A 17,816-nucleotide genomic window follows, 5' to 3' on the forward strand; every position below is an offset into this window, starting at 1 on the left:
GTTTTTGTCACTTTCCTGAAAGGCATTGGGTTAGGGCTGGGGTAGAAGTGTGGAAAAGGAAATGAGGGTGTAGAAGGAAAAGGAGAGTGACATTTACTGATCACTTACCACGTGCCAGGGACTTGGTTTACATTACTTTGTTCCTCTTGGGAACAACCCTGTGAAGCAGGTTATATCTATTTGACAGATAAGGAAACAGAGACTTAAAGAGAATTCAGGTCCAGTAAGTGGTAGAATTGCCAACTTAGGACTTTCATCGCGTCTTCTTTTTTTTTTTTAATAAATTTATTTATTTATATTTTTGGGCTGTGTTGGGTCTTTGTTGCTGTGCGCAGGCTTTCTCTAGTTGTGGCGAACGGGGCTACTCTTCGTGGCGGTGCGTGGGCTTCTCATTGCGGTGGCTTCTCTTGTTGCAGAGCACGGGCTCTAGGCACGCAGGCTTCAGTAGTTGCGGCGTGTGGGCTCAGTATTTGTGGCTCGTGGGCTCCAGAGCACAGGCTTAGTAGTTGTGGCACACGGGCTTAGTTGCTCCGCGGCACGTGGGATCTTCCTGGACCAGGATTCGAACCCATGTCCCCTGCATTGGCAGGCGAATTCTTAACCACTGAGCCAACAGGGAAGTCTTCTCATCACTTCTTTATTTCTTTTTCCTTACATGGGGACAGTAGTAGTTTCCTTAAAGACTCTTCCAGAAAGGAGAATGATGTGGTTTGCTTAACAGGTGGAGAGGTGACTGAACACTGAGCTACACTTGGGAGACATGGCAGCAGCTTTGGGGTGTTTCTATGATTCCATTCATTTATGTATTGAACTCCACTCGCTTGCCTCTGAGCACTCTTTTGACAAGCCAGTTTCTGTCACTTCCCTTGCCAAAGGCTCATTTCCCGGCTTATTACTGATGTTGAACTTATTTTTATTTACAGTCGTTTTCCAACTTCACCGGCTCCAAGGATGACCGTGGGACCTGCCAGTGCTCTGTTATCTTGCCAGACACCACCTTTCCTGTGGAGAGAGTGGAACGCTTGGAAATCATAGCTCAAACTATCTCCCAGAAGTTCGAGAAAGAGTTTTCTAAAGTAAGTATTTTATTCTTTTTTCCTCTTCCAACAACATCTTGTTAAGAACAAACAAAATACTTTTTATTCAGGACTTTATAAGCAGCCTTTCTTCACTGTATCAAAGAGCACATTTGCATCTAATGGAAGCTTTAGCATTTATTTCACAGCAACCTATGGAGTTCTTTATAGCAGGAAGAGTGAGAGCACAGGGAGAAGATGGGATGGAGATGAGTCACGCCACAGGATAAACTCGCTTCAATATCATGGTGTGTGTGCAGCTGGAAAGAAGCCTGAGTTCTCCCTGTAAATTTCAACTCTGAAATCTGTATTTGGTTTTGTGGTTTCTTCCTTTTGGTCTTCTTCTTGGTCATTCCTCCAGCTTTGCCTTTTTTCTTTCCTCTCCTCTGTCCTCTTTATGTCCTACCTTCCTGCCCTTGCATTTTTTTCAGCCTATTCTATTCCATTCCTCCTTTCCTTCATTTCTATTTCTCCTCTTGCCTCAGTCCTTCCTTTCCCTTTTCCTTCTTATTTTGTTTTTTACTTTTTTTGGTCTTCTCTTGCTTTTGGTCCTTCCCCTTCCTTCTCCTCCACCCCTCCCACAAATCTCCCTCTCATCTTCCTTCCTTCCTCCCTGTTTTCCTCTCTCTTCCTCCTATTTTCTCTTCTCAATTCACTCTTTCTTCTCTCCCTCTCTCTCTTTCTTGGGGTTAGCCTCTATTGTCTCAGCAGGGACATTACATCAGATGCATCCAGCATTAGCCCCAAACCGAAGGCTTCCCTGGGAATTTGAAATGAGACTAGTAGGTGGCTCAGCCTTGATAAAAACCTCCACTTGACCCCCTGATTACTGCTTTCTCCAGCCAGAGGAAGTCATCTAACGGGGTTAGCCCTTCTCTGAGCTGGCTGGAGCAATGAACTTGACATTCCAGTTTTGACCCCTTTAACCTCTTTAGCCAAGTTAAAAATCAACAAAAAGAACTTCCATCTTCTGTACAGGTGAAGTCCAAGGTAGGCTATCGTCACATTATGCGTTATTTAATACCATTCCATTAATTTACAAGGAGCTCTGGCTTCCCTGCAAGATTCAAAATAGGTTTTCCCAAGAAATTTCAGCTCAGCTAACTCAACATCGAGCCTAGCTCTCTTTTAAGACAAAAGTTCTGATGAGGTTGAGCCCCTGCTTTCAACCTCAATTGGTAGATAAATATTCTAAGTTTAAACGAGTGTCCAGGAAAATGTGTTTGACGACTCCAGGAACCTAGCTTCTTAAGAAATAAAATGTCCTTGAATTAATCAGCAGAAAAGGCACAGAACTAAATTATAAATTCCAGTCATTAATATTCATAGCATAATCAAGTACAGATAAGAAGTTATGCATAAAAACATAACAAGTGGAGGAAAATCCTAGGTAAAGATCTTCTCAGGTAGAGTCATTTGCTTTGAAATAGTGGGAGCTACTGATTTGCATGTCTTCTTGGCTGGCAGGGATGTGAACGGCAGTTTGAAACCCCGGGCTGCTCCAGGGAGAGTTTTGTGAGTCTGGGACATTTCATTCCAATCCTGTTAAGGGGGGGCAGGTGCTATCTGCCTTGCTAATAATTGGCAGGGAAGAAGTGTGGAGTAGGTGGAAAAACTTTCAGTTGGAAAGTGTCAGTAGCTGGTTCTAAAAATAATTCATGATTGAAGCCGAAGAAAGGAATTGACCTGCCCACTGAGATTTGCATAATGGATTCAGGATGTGACAGGTGAGGGTAACGACAATAGCAGTAATAGCTTCCCTCTGCGCTTTCCTCTCAAGCAACCCTTTAAGGCATATAAGCCAGTGTTCTTTTCCCCATTGTAGGGATGCAAAAACTGAGGCTCATAAGGGTAAAGAGACATAAATGTAAAGGTCTTTTGGCTGGTTAAGCCAGGTCAGGAATCTCGGTCTTCGGAATCATTCTCTTTCTTTCTTTTTTATTTTTTTCTTTTTTATTTTTTTGTGGTACGCGGACCTCTCACTGTTGTGGCCTCTCCCGTTGCGGAGCACAGGCTCCGGACGCGCAGGCTCAGTGGTCATGGCTCACGGGCCTAGCCGCTCCGCGGCATGTGGGATCTTTCCGGACCGGGGCACGAACCCGTGTCCCCTGCATCAGCAGGCGGACTCTCAACCACTAAGTCACCAGGGAAGCCCCGGAATCATTCTCTTTCAATCATTCTTTCCTGTCTGCCGTGTGGTTATCATGCTCTAAGAAGAGATGCACCAGGTCAGTAATGCCTTCCATCCAAAATTATCTCTTCAGCTGAGGGCTTTTGAGTTTCCAGGTGAATTATTATAGCTGTCCCTAGGTTGCCTTGGAAATCACCATTTATCTAGAGACCTGGGGGAACGCCCGTTTGGGCGGGCCAGTAGAAAAGGATTTGGACTGTCTTACATTGATTCATTATCTGTCAGGACATGGAGAAGACAGGGACGGGCTCTGCATAAGATGCTGAAAGCATTTTATACTTTTCTGTTGTTATGAGATGTCCCTGTGTGACTGTACTTGGAAAGGAGACAACCCAGAAGGCGGCTCAGAATTTTTTTTTCTCTAGAGGGTTATGGTCTTTGGGGCAAGTTATTTAATATGACACTTTTGCTAATAGTCCCTCATGCATGAGAGGGTTGAGGCAGCCTGGGAGACATTTAGGCAACGCATAAACAAACAACGTCTACTGAGCCACGTTTTGTGCAGTGAAATATAATAAATTAAAAGGTCAGATTGAAAAAAACCTGAAATCACTGTCTAATAATTGCTGTAATTTATAGGGCATCCATTACACCAGGCACTTAATATACATTATCTCTAGAGTTTACAATCATCTTGTGAGCTTGTTACCGTTACCTCCGATTTATAGGAGGAAATGAAGGCTTAGAGAAATTAAGTGATTTGTCCACGAAGTACTGAAGCCAGATTTGAGCTTAGGTGGATCTAGCTGCAAAGTGCTTCATATGTCTTGACGGCCAATTCAAGCTCAATTAATCTTGTTGTTAAAAAATATATTAAAATGACAGTATGTGGCAAAGTACCTTTATTTATTTCAATTAATCTAGCTATGGTGACGATCACAGGTTTTGAGGAACTGGCAGAAACACAAGCCAACTAATTCTTTAGCTTAATAGCCACCTGGGCTGCATCCTTATCTATTACAAGACCACATTGACTGTATAGAGCAACAGCCCTCCAAAGAGACTTTGATGCTTAGAACCCATCAATGACATGATACATGCATAACAAACAGAAGAATGGGAGCTCTGAATGAAGGGCTGAGGGTTTGAGGGCAAGTGTAGATGAGTCGTCTAAAGCTCAAACTTGTAGTGATGGGGAGCTTTACATGAAAAATGTTGACACAGGGAAGTGTCCCTGTAGGGCTGGACGTATATTCTTGCTACACATCCCCGGGTAAACTGGGCGCCTCTGCTGAGGCTGCCCCTCCCAGGGAGAGTTGGGATGTTTCCAGAATTGTCCATTCCATCTCAACACTAGAGATCCGTACACGTGAAGAGTTTAGACTCACAATCTATTTAAATTAGTAACATTCACACCACAAAGTCTTTCTGGCCCATTCTCAAATTCTCTCCTGCCTTCTGTAACTCCATGGACGATTCCAATTTTCCTGAACATCCCGGAGATATTCTTGACATTCCAGTCAAGTCCAGTTCTTGAAGGAACCTCAAGATTTTCCCCAAACAGATCTGTAGAGACCCTTTACTTTGGGGCAGAATCAGGGCAGGCCCACCATACATTCTCTGAGGTTTGCAGTGAGAATCTGGGAGAGCCACATTTTATTTAGCAGAAATGACAGTCGAACCACTTATTTTTTATAGAACAACAGCTGTGATATGCCACCAAAATGTGCCAGGAAAGCTGAGGGTGTTTCATTCGTTCCAAGAGCTGGCAAGACCAAATGCCAAGAATATTCATTTCGCAAACTTCCATTTCTGCCATCGGTTGGCACTCCATTATTATTATTTTTTTTCTCACAGCCAATGTTTTATGCCTGATTTTTGGAGGAATTGAAACCTGGCTACCTTATATATGTGTTTGTACTTTTGAGTGGGACTTGCTAGGTATATATATATATATATATATATTTTTTTTTTTTTTTTTTTAACTTCCTTATCCACCAAAATGTCACCAGCCTTATCAGCCTCATCTGATGGCAATGAGCATCAGTTGCCGAAGGAGATACACGAGCAGTGCCAAGGGCTGCGTTTTCAACTTTCATTAAAATCCTCTTTGCCTGAAGCCCTAGCCCTTTAGGTTCATGGCCTATGTGTCTAATTTGTACAGTGGAGTTAAGTGGAAGGGCTAAAGGGACAGAAGTTAGGGCTGCTTTTCGTATTAGAAAGATTAGAGGCTGACATCTGGCTCTGAATTCATCCAGGCCCTGTGGATCAGCTTCTTGACATTAGTGAAGTTTGGGGGAAGAGTATTATTCCTCTTCAAATTTTTAAAAAGAATATAAAACCGGCAACTTTTAATGAGCAGGTCCTTAAAAAAGCCATGGCATTTCTTTTAGAGATCAGATACGGAAAGAACCACCAACTGTGTTTATTGAAATATCCATTTGGAGATTCCAATTATACACTAAATCACCATGGGAGTTTTTGGAAGTATTTTAACTTAATGATCAGACATTCAAAAATATGCAACAAATGTGTAATTTAAAGGTCTGATTGCAATAATCAGTTCTTGGAATAAACTTGGAATAAATATGTGGGTGCACTTAATGAAATGTGCACTTTACAGTTGCACATACCCTCACATACTGTGGAGTCAGTTGGATCTTTTTTTTAAATTAGAGTATAGTTGATTTACAATGTTGTGTTAGTTTCAGGTGTACAGCAAAGTGATTCAGTTATACACACACACACACACATATATATATATATATGTATGTATTTTTTTAAGATTCTTTTCCCTTATAGGTTATTTCAAAATATTGAGCATAGTTCCCTGTGCTATACAGTATGTTCTTGTTAGTTACTAAATAGACATTTCACCAGAGAAGATATCAGATGGCCAAAAAGCACATGAAAAGATGCTCAACATTGCTAATTATTAGTGAAATGCAAATCAAAGCTACAATACCTCGCGTGGGTCAGAATGACCATCATCAAAAGGTCTACAAATACTAAATGCTGGAGAGGGTGGGGAGAAAAGGGAACCCTCTTGCACTGTTGGTGGGAATGTAAATTGGTACAGACACTATGGAGAACAGTATGGAGGTTTCTTTAAAAACTAAAAATAGAGCTACCATATGATCCAGCAATCCCACTCCTGAGCATATATCTGGAGAGAACCATAATTTGTAAGTTGAGTCTTTATGTCACTCTATAGAAGGCAGAGGGGCTCAAAACTCATTGCATTTGGTGATCAGCAAAGGAATTCTTCTCAGAGCATTTCTCCCTCTTCTAGAAAATACTTAGATTTAGAGTGGTATTTCTAAATGGAGGGAGGGGGATTATGGTGGTGATTTTGCCCCTGGGGGACATTTAGCAATGCCTGGGGCATTCTTGGTTGCCACAGCTGGGGGGTGAGTAGGTGCTATTGGCATCTAGAGGCCAGGGATGCTGCTAAACATCCTATACTACACAAAAAAGCCCCCCCCCCCCACAAGAAAGAACAATCTATTCCCAAATGTAAATAGTGCTGAGGTTGGGAAACCCTGATTTAGAGTGTGTGTACTAAGCGGAGGAGGGCGGGCAAAAGACTGATTCAAACGAGTTTAGTTTGGGGTGCTAGTATCTTCAAACATTAAAATGGAGATGAAAATGTACTTGCGAATGATGATTCTGTAGCACGATTATTTTTAGTCTAGGCAAGTGCAAAATCCGCCCTCTCCCCCACTGTAATAATAAATTCTTTGTATTTGGAGAGATTTTTACAAATATTTAGGTAAATATATTTTTGATCCATTTCTTTAATTAAAAAAGACCGAAGGCAATCAAATAGTCCCCAAGGACTTGGTTAGTGGAGGAAAGCTGTGTGACATCGCTCTGAAAACTGACTTGAGCTGTTTGATTCCCCTCTAGGTGAAGGAGTATGTACAATTAATCAGCGTGTATGAGAAGAAACTCTCAAACCTAACCGTCCGAATAGAGATCATGGAAAAAGATACCATTTCTTACACCGAACTGGACTTTGAGCTGATCAAGGTAGAAGTGAAGGAGATGGAGAAACTGATCAAACAGCTGAAGGTCGGTTTTGTTGGAAGCTCAGTGATTGTTGACCAGCTGGAAGTGGAGGTAAGGAATGAAATCACTTCGTGTGCATTAATAATGTCTCTTCAGTGAGCAAGTGCTAGGACCAGGATTGGAGTCCCTCTTCTGACGTCTAATGCTGTACTCTCTCATGACCGCCTGGCAAGGCCCGTGTTCTGTTTTGGATGGACACCTGGCTTTGAACAGTAAATTACACACATTGGGAACATGCTGATTGAGGAGTAGGTGTTGTCTAGTGGTCAGAGTCCTGCCCCAAAACCAAATGGCCTTTCGGTGTCTCTAGAAAGGAGATGACCTAAGTGTGAACAACTCCATGGCCAAGCTAGATCAAGGGGTCTTCTCTGTTCTGGATTTATCCTCATGGGAATGGAAGACCACAGATTTGGATTTGCTAGGTCTGTTTCTCCTTTTGAATGATCACACAGTCCTGATCCCTCTTGGAATGCTTCTCTACGTACTCCACAAGCCTCTTTAAAGGAGTTTCTTGTGAGGATGTTTTGCGAAGCCTTTTAAGCTCTGTGGATAAACACTATCCCATTAATGTTATGCTTGGATAATTTATTTTTTATTTTTTTAACATCTTTATTGGAGTGCAATTGCTTTACGATGGTGTGTTACTTTCTGCCTTATAACAAAGTGAATCAGCTATACATATACACATATCCCCATATCCCCTCCCTCTTGCATCTCCCTCCCACCCTCCCTATCCCACCCCTCTAGGTGGTCACAAAGCACCGAGCTGATCTCCCTGTGCTATGCGGCTGCTTCCCACTAGCTACCTGTTTTACATTTGGTAGTGTATATATGTCCATGCCACTCTCTCACTTCATCCCAGCTTACCCTTCTCCCTCCCTGTGTCCTCAAGTCCATTCTCTACGGCTGTGTCTTTATTCCTGTCCTGCCCCTAGGTTCTTCAGAACCTTTTTGTTTTTTTCTAAGATTCCTTATATATGTGTTAGCATACAGTTTTTGTTTTTCTCTTTCTGACTTACTTCACTCTGTATGATAGACTCTAGGTCCATCCACCTCACTACAAATAACTCAGTTTCATTTCTTTTTATGGCTGAGTAATATTCCATTGTATATATGTGCCACATCTTCTTTATCCATTCATCTGTCAATGGACATTAGGTTGCTTCCATGTCCTGGCTATTGTAAATAGAGCTGCAATGAACATTGTGGTACATGACTCTTTTTTGAATTGTTTCTCAGGGTATATCCCCAGTAGTGGGATTGCTGGGTCGTATGGTAGCTCTATTTTTAGTTTTTAATGAACTTCCATACTGTTCTCCATAGTGGCTGTGTCAATTCACATTCCCACCAACAGTGCAAGAGGCTTCCCTTTTCTCCACACCCTCTCCAACATTTATTGTTTGTAGATTTTTTGCTTGGGTAATTTATATCAATGAGAATTTACTAGCACAGTCATGACATGGGCTATCATTGAGAATTCCAGTTCTGTATTTTAGAATTTAGGTTTTCTCTGGCCCTCACCACTCATTAGAAACTTAATTATAGTATGACATGAGTAAACACGAGTTTATAGGGGAAGGTTATTAGAGATGAACTTTAATGGACACTTGTGGATACTTAGACGGAGCCTGTTCTCTGTTATTAAAGCTGTTAAAATCTTTGCCATTTTCTTCTTGTCACGCACATCGGCCTGCAATCTGACAGGCATTCACGCTAAACCATGAAATGTATTCTTCCAAATGAAACCAGTCAGAAGAATCTCAGGTGTATTCTCTGGCAATGTTTCCCTAAGTGACATATTCAGCCCTCAATGTTTATGAAGGAAATTGCGCAATTATATAAAGTCACTCTGAATTTTGATTTCCTTAGATAAGGAATATGACTCTCCTGGTGGAGAAGCTTGAGACACTAGACAAAAACAATGTCCTTGCCATTCGCCGACAAATCGTGGCTCTGAAGAACAAACTCAAGGAATGTGAGGACTCTAAAGTCGGAAACCTTCCTGCCCTACCCCCTCCCCCTGCACCAGGTAAGGGGGTCCTCTTTTTACCAGGCCCCATTAGGAGCTAAGGGTTGGGTGGGGAAGGGCTCTGGGATTGTGGAGGTGAAGGAAGGACGGGATTTTTGCGGCTCTGAGTTTACTCTTCCCTGCTTTTAAATCTCACCTACCAGAGCTCTACATACTGTCATGTCCTGGGACGCACAGAAGAAATGCCTCTACGGTGATTGTCTGGTTATCAGGGGCCCGGGGAAAGCCTCTGCAATCCGCTTGGCTTCCCCTCTGGGCTGTCCTGTGGATTGTAAGGGCTAATTGGCTCAATTTATGTGATGAGCTGGGTTACACCTTGAATCCTCCATCCCTCCTTCCTTCCTTCCCTCCTTCCGTCCACCTCTTTATTTCTCCTTCCTGCTTTCCTTAAATGCACGTGCTGTGGAGTGCCTCCCAGGATTCAGTGAGGATTTAACAGATGGCTCCACGTGTCCAGTACGTGAGGGTGTGTCCTGCCGTCCCTCCTGGACCGTGAGTTCTTGCAGGGCAAAGACGGCATGTTCCTCTCTAAGGAATCATCCTTGGAGGGGGTTAAGTGTAGCATAGAGGTGGGTGCTCATAAATACCTCCTTGAATGGACTGGTGGAGTGTAGGGGTCAGGGGCGTGACCCCAAAGGCCTGAACTTTCCAGCTATGTAGCCACAGCAGAAAGGTTCTTAATCTCCTCCTTGGTAAAACGGGAGAACAGTAATACCTACTTGGCAGCGTTGCTGTGAGGATTCATAAAACAAGTCTTGGGAAACTCAGAGCTCTGTGATCGGCATTTATACACTGGCGATGGCGATTGTATCTGTTGTTAATGAGGATAATTGAAGTGAACATCTTGCTGCAAACAAAAGCGGTGCTAGATCCATGTGTGTGTTCCGGCACATCCCTCCAGGAGAACTAAAGCCGCAGGGTCCAGCCCAGGAACCAGGGTCATAGGGAAGCTCTCTTTGCACATCCTGAGCATCTCAGCCTGAACGGGGACAGTATCTGGTAATCGAATCATACAGCTCTTGTTATTTTCATTCATTCCTATTGTCACAACCTGATTCCTTTTGGGCCATGCGTTTCTGGATCCTTGTCAGTGTCGCTGGTTTCTTTAAGGCTTTAATTAAATACTGCCACAGTTATAAGCCTCTTGGTGTTGTTCAGAGCCCTACCTTCCCTCCTTCTGCAGTTGGGAATCTGTCACAGTATGACATGCAGAGGAGGTTTGGGACAAAGGCCATGCTCTGTCCTCTGTAACAAACCAGGCTAAATGTGGTCTGGGATCAAAGGTGTCAACGTCGTCATTGGAAATGAGAGCTCATTCTGCGGGGCCGCAGAGGGCTCCCTGAGGGCAGGAATCAAGCAGCGACCACTCCTGATACTACCTGAGCAAGTCGTTCTTTCCTTCCTCTATCCCTCTTGTCCTTTTTTCTTTCTCTGTCTTTTTAAACCTCAGCAAATTGTCCTCATGAAATAGCTTTTTCTGCCACAGTTTTCTATGCATCCCTTGGAATGAGGACATTTTAGAGCAGGAAAGAACATTCAGGGCTGTCATGTCTCAGAGGAGGGGACTTAGTGGTGAGGATACCGCTTTTCCTGAGGCCACATAGGCAGCTGGTGACAGAGCTGAGGCCGAAGTGCAAGGCCCCTTGCTTCCTGTCATCTCAGGACCTCGAGGGTTAGGTGTCAGTAACTCAAGGCCGGCGGCGGGGGAGAAAGTACATGGCTTAGTATCTAAGGAAGAAAACAGTGAGTCTGTTTTCTTATTTTTGTTAGCCTTTTTTTTTCTAGAACTTTCCCCCACGTCCTCACACTTAGACTTTTGTGAGCCAGCCCAGCCCAGCTGTGTTGTTTAAACAAATTGGATGCAGATTTCCTCTCACTTTCCCACACCTTGGCTGTAGCTGGATCCCTGCCAAGCCACTTGGCCCTCCTCCAGCTCTGTTCATATTATATTTATGATGTTTATATTAAACTGACTTTTTGTCATGTTTTGAAATCAATTTCTTTCACTTGCTCTTTTTCTGTTTGGATTGGTTGATAATGCAGAATTGGAAAATCCCCAGGCACCGCAAAGTTGTGAGCCTGTGGAGACTTTAATTAAAGTTACTCACTATTATGGGACTTTAAAATCTGGCCTGTCTGCTTTTTTTCACTGCAGAGTTGCGCGGAACAAAAAACACTCTATGCAAGTTTCAGCTATAAAGTAATTCTGTGCTCTCTTGGGCCCTCTGGGCAGCTGCAGTTCGCTACCCCAGGGGTCAGCTTGATCTGAGAGCCAGTACATAGCATTAGGGTTCAATAAAATGTGCTTTATATATGGCTTCTGCTGCAAATGGCATCCTTTTCTGCTTCATTTCATAGAACTTTCTAATCTAAAATAATTGGCCTTGTGCTCATTAACTGTTTTTCCTGGAAACAACTGACTTCAGTTTCTCTCTGTTCTCCCCCTGAATCTAAAGGACTGCAGATAGGAAAATGGGATGTGAATGCCCAGGGGTCATCACTGTTGTGCTCAAAGGTACAAGGATCTGTGCTGGCACATAGTAGGTGCACAGTAAATGGTCCACGAAAGATGTAGGGTGACCGGTCAAAAGCCTAGAGAGGAGCAGAGTGTTAGGTAACACATAACCATTTCATCTTAATCATTTTATGATTATAATCATTTTAATTGTATTATCGTCTTTGCTCAAAGTTCACTTGCCCAGGTGAGAGAGGGCATTGATGGATCCAAGATTAAGTTTCCTCTGCTGGTATATAATCTTTAGCTTAAAAAAAAAAAGTGCTACTGGCCATGAGACTTTAAAAAAGCCAAGTTAGAGTATTTTAAAGTCTCACCATGTGGCCTCCCAGGATATTTTCAGAATACCATGGCAATATCTAATAAATTGCATGACAAAGAAGAGATTGCCAACCAAGGCTATCGGGTGTAGAGGGTTCCCTGCCTTACGTTCAGTGGATTGAATACCAGGCTCTTGGAAACTTGCAGTTATGTACCAGGGTAAAGAGCTAGTGTTTTATAAATAAGGGTAAGGTGAGTTTGGGGGATTTAATCAGTTTTTATTTCCACAAACATAATTTGGTGTCACTGGGTGGCTGGTCCTGTTCTGGGCACTCGGGTTATCAGGGTAAGTACAGAAACCTCCAGAAACCACTATCTTGGAGGGGAAACAGTCGTGTAAACCTTCACTTGTAACATGGATGTAATTATAATGCTGACCGTTATCATTTATTGAGTCAAATGTATATGTCTTCTGTCTACTCTTCCTCACAATTCTGCAGAGTAGGTATTATTAGTTCTCCTTTAACGTAAGGAAACTGAGGCTCAGAAGGTTGGGTAACTTGCTCAAGGATACGCAGTTCATAAGTGCTGGAGTCAGGATTTGAATTGGAATCTGGCAATGTTTTCACTGTACCAGGCTGCCCTCCACAGATGCTGTAATGGAGAGCGAGGTGCACCTGTGATTCCTAGAGTGACAAGAAAGTTGCAATAAGTCACCAACCTGATTAATACCAAATTAGCTTGGCTTTTTTGCTTGTGGAGTAGCTGAAAGGGTACCTTCGTTCTCATTTCTATGGTGTGTTCTCTTCCATCAGGAAGTGCAAAATGATTCGTTGGTTTTTCATAGTTCTCGGGTCAGGCTTGGGCAGTGGGTTGTTGTTCCAGTGGTAGGATAAAGTTGGCATAAAGAAAGAAAGGAATGGAGTATCTCTAAGACCTTGAAATGCAGGCTGGGAAGGGGTACAAGATTAGAAAGGGCGGGGAGAAGCTCGGTGTAGAAGGGGTGGGCGGATGGGGTCTCTGCTTGCGCTAGATGAGCAGTGGGCACTGGGCTGGCTGTCAGTTTCACTCATATTTCTAAGACGGTTTGTCACCAGGAGTCGAGGAAACCCGCCATAGCCTTGTCAGCAGTTTGTCACTGCTGTAGCCACATCTGTAGCATGGACAAGAATACTTAGTTTTCTTCTTATTTCCACTTCCTTTGATGAGAGCCAGGGCTCTAAAAATGGTCTAAAGGAGATAGAGGATAAAGAGAGGATAACAAAAAGGACGGGAGATGTTTAGAGTTGTGGAGTGAGGAAAAGAGATTTAAATGACATACAGTTTTAATATTTATACCAGGTACAATTTTAATCACCTGGTCAACTTGTGAAATGATGAGACATTAGTAGTAGTAGTGATTTTTAAGAGAAGTTTATTTTGGTTCCTTCATATCTAAGGATTTCCACATCTAGGACAGAATAGTTTATTTTCTTTAATCCCATGATAAAATGCTTGAATGTGTTATATGCATCTTAAGTTTTCCTTAAGTAATTTGTTGCTGTTGGTTTGGAATCTTTCCTTTCAAGGAGGGCAAGATTCAATTAAGCAAATAATGCCTAAGTCTTCTAACCTGCAAGGAAAAAGTGACTTTCTTTTATTTCCTCAGAGTGAAATGTAGTTGAATAAATAAGTTCTTGGGAAGGTATTTTAACTAGAAAATCCAGTTTGTAACATACGGAAACTCAAACAGTTTTTGTTATCATTAAGCTGAACACACCGCTAACTTTATTTTAATAATTCATGCATTGTTTCATAAACAAAAGCAAACAAGCATTCATCTGAGAGATCACTTTTAGAAGAGGAAATAATAATTTATAATTTTATTATTTCTTTAGAGGAGAGCAGTCTCTTGGCTGAACACACGTTGCTTTTTTATTTATGAAATGGTGCATGCATTATTAAAATAAACCCGTGACTGTGTTCTACTTAATGATATGCAAAATTATTTGAGGTTGGGTACAGAGTGGTTTCATTTCTCTACCTGTTGTATGGCTGGCTGGCTTTCCCACCAACTGCGGATTTATGAGAGCATTTAAGGAGCACGTATTTAATTCCAGGACCAAAAAGCCCCAACAGATTGGAAAAATAAAAGCAGGATTTCTAGTGATGGTTTCATCTCTGAACAGTCCTTGAATGAGGAGGGGAGAAAGGGGAGGCATTTAGCAAGGAAAGGAATGGGTCTTTCCATATGTGTCAGAGGCAGGGACTCAGAGGCAAATGCTTTGCACCCCCTTGCTCCCCACAATGTTAATCTCGGGCAATTCTTTGGAGCTCTGCTTCTGGCCCAAGCCCACCTCATGCACTCTCCATGGCTCCCTGATTCCCTCCAAGCATTTAAAGGATGAGGGAAGATGATCTCAAATGTATCTGAAGTTGACTTTTCTCTGTAATTCCAATAAAATTTATGACCAGTTTTTTAAGGGTATTTGTTAAGATTCCAGAAAATGTGTGTTCAAATCTTTAGATAGCTATTGTAAAAATACCGGAGGAATTTTATTTTATTTTTTATAGCTCATAAATGGTCTGGGTTGGCAGGCATTTCAGAGGGAGGGCTCTGCAAAGGGCCAAATTGCCCAGACTGAGTTATGCACCCAAGTGTTACAGGGAATGTAGATTCAAGGACCGGGAGTCTGGTCCCACTTGATTGTACACATTGTGACAATGACAGCAACAGAATGGGAACGACGAAGTGCTTGCCTGTCATTCTGTGGCACGGTAGACTATGGCTTTTGAACAGCAAGACGCACCTTGTAACTGCAGTGAGATGGGTCACCAAGTGATCTATGTGATTGGCTATGTTTTGGGCACAGAGCAGGCAATGTTGTCCTATAATAACTTCCATGGCTTCTCAAGGCTGAAATCCCACCATTAGAGGACCTCTTAGAGGTCCATTAGGAGACCATCTTTCTGTAGCTTTTAAAATGCCATAGTACAAACTTCCTCTTTTGAGAGTAGCTTGGGGCATCATTGGTACCTGGTGTGGATATGCCCTTGGGGTCCCAGGGAAGGGCAGAGGGTGAAGGGAAGAAAGACTTGCCTAGGACAGACTTCTCCTTCATCCCAATGAAGGGATGAATAGCAACTTCTGGCTTTATGAAAATAGGGTAGCATTCTCATGTGATCTTACTTTCTTGATTTCTCTATAAGAAAAAGGAAATAAAATAATATTGGCAAAACGCTTTCTCATAGAAGAAAATATATTAAATTCACCAAGTCCTCCTTTCCACTTTCTGGGCCCTCAACGCTTTTTAATATGGCTCTTGGGAGTTTCATTATCCCCATTTTCCAGGTTGAAAGCTCATTCATGTAAATAGAAGGTAGTGCTCTCTAGAACTGACAGCGGGTTTGCATTGAGACAGAAACCAAGAGTAGGTTTTGCCTCTTCTCCATCAGGACCACGGCTGTCATTGAACATTGACGAGAAAAATGTTTATGGATTCCTTTGGTTCTTAGGATATTAAACTGTTTGTATCTTGTCATTCATTTTCTCTAAGAATGCCCTTTTATTTGCTTGTTCCTCTAGGGAGCTGTGCTCACGGCGGTGTGGTGAACATCAGCAGGCCGGTTGTAGTTCAGCTCAACTGGAGAGGATTTAGCTATGTGTACGGCGCCTGGGGTCGGGATTACTCTCCTCAGCACCCAGGCAAAGGGCTGTACTGGGTGGCACCTTTGGAGACTGATGGGAGACTTTTGCGATATTACAGAATCTACAATACACTGGATGATTTGCTGTTGTACACAAATGCCCGAGAGAACTGGATAAAGTATGGCCAAGGTGGTGGTGTAGTAGTTTATAAGAATAACATGTATGTCAACTGGTACAACACCCGGAACATTGCCAAAGTTAACCTGACCACTGCCACAGTTGCTTTGACTAAAACTCTCCCTGATGCTGCCTATGATAACCGCTTTTCTTATGCTAATGTTGGTTGGCAAGATATCGACTTGGCTGTGGATGAGAATGGGTTGTGGGTGACTTATGCAACTGAAGCCAGCACTGGTAACATGGTGATTAGCAAACTCAACGACACCACACTTGAGGTGCTAAACACTTGGCATACCAAGCAGTATAAACCATCTGTTACTAACACATTCATGGTGTGTGGGGTTCTGTATGCCACCCGTACTCTGAACACCAGAACAGAAGAGATTTTCTACTACTATGACACAAGCACAGGGAAAGAGGGTAAACTTAACATTGTAATGCAGAAGGTGAAGGAAAAACTACAGAGTATTAACTATCATCCTTTCGAGCAGAAACTTTTTGTCTATAATGATGGTTACCTTCTGAATTACGATCTTGTCTTCCAACAGATACCCCAGTAAACTTCTATGTGTTAGGGTGGAGAGAAATAAAATTGTTTTCAACAAAAAATGGTCTTCTCCACTTATTTAGGTATCTGTGGGGGAGTGAGGGATGAGGAAGCAGGGCGGGGCTCAGGATTCAAAAGTGTATCTGCTTAGTTGTAATGTTTGGGAGCAGAGTTCTACCACACTAGACTTAGGACGTTGCCCTGATTGGATGAGTTCTCTTGGAAGCCACCTGCATCCTGGGATGCATTTCTCAACTGAAATAAGGTCATTTCAGGGTGGACGGGTTGTCAGAGATCTCGGGGCATCATGGTTCTAAGGAAGCCTTCGGTGAGGTGACATCTGGAAATTAAGGAACTTAAAGAGAACTCTGTATGGCTTCGGGGATTCTTTGTACAAAAGAGAGGGCTTAAGGACCAGTTCCCCTCCATATAGCTTGGTTAATTCTTCCACACCTGAGAGAAATCTGGGGCTTAATTAGGCAGATTAATATCTGAAGCTCCTTGAGGGTCCAAATCTCCAACTTTGTTTTTCTTACTGGCATGTGGAACGATGTTTTGTATGTATCAGGTAAGTAAATTTAGTGTGCTTGTATTCTATCTGGGAAATGCTCTGAGTTTCCTGGAGAAAAGTCCTTTTAGGCATTAAGTTATCTAATCAGTCCCAGATGGATCTGCAGAGGAGGTACTTGGGTTTTTCTTTTCTCTTTTGACCTTCATAAGAGTCAGTAGAAGACTCTTACCTCATTAACTTCATTCCAAAGGCAGCTCAGAAGATTAGAACCAGACTTACCAATCAATTCCTCTCACACCTCCCCCAAACTCCTACTTAAAAAACAAAAAAAAAATGAACCAGTTTTTAATGGAACAGATATAAGATAAACAAAACTAATTTTCTTTTGTTTCATCATGAACTTTTACTTTCACGACTCTAAGACCATAAGAAAAGCAAACGGCCGTGATAGCCTATCTGGTTCTATAGTAAAGCCCTTAGAGCATACGTTAGACTTGTATTAAGTCATATCAATGGCTTCATGCAATTTTTGTCTTTAAGCCTGAAACTTGTAAGAAAATAAAATTTTAATTTTTTTTGAGGAAGCAATGTGAAAAAAAAATGGAAAGTATGTAGTAAGTCAGTGCGATCTGAAAACCTTTCAGGTGTGTCTGCTTCTGTGCTTTTGAATGGCTTTATCATCCGGTCTTGGTCTATTTTCTTTTGATGTTCAGAAGTCTTCGTTGATAGGACTGGCTCCTTAAATGCTGTATTCTTCCCCTTTTAATAAATGATTAAAATGTGGTTTGAAAAAGTGTTGTCTCTTGTGTTTTTTCACTTTTATTTTACTATAAAAAACCCCTCTTACCAGTCCACACTTTGCTGTGA

At 42.3% G+C, this 17,816-nt stretch overlaps 1 protein-coding gene across 1 annotated transcript; it reads left to right on the forward strand.

The window, feature by feature from the left end:
- Window positions 1-932: 932 nt before the first annotated feature.
- Window positions 933-16,488, forward strand: OLFM4 (olfactomedin 4). Its single transcript, XM_065896193.1, has 4 exons — window positions 933-1,076; window positions 7,117-7,329; window positions 9,148-9,307; window positions 15,649-16,488. Exons 2-4 carry the CDS (start codon window positions 7,189-7,191, stop codon window positions 16,449-16,451), a joined length of 1,104 nt encoding a protein of 367 aa, XP_065752265.1. The 5' UTR covers window positions 933-1,076; window positions 7,117-7,188; the 3' UTR covers window positions 16,452-16,488.
- Window positions 16,489-17,816: the final 1,328 nt, after the last annotated feature.

The sequence above is a fragment of the Phocoena phocoena genome, chromosome 18 (assembly GCF_963924675.1).
Source record: "Phocoena phocoena chromosome 18, mPhoPho1.1, whole genome shotgun sequence".
Taxonomy (NCBI): domain Eukaryota; kingdom Metazoa; phylum Chordata; class Mammalia; order Artiodactyla; family Phocoenidae; genus Phocoena; species Phocoena phocoena.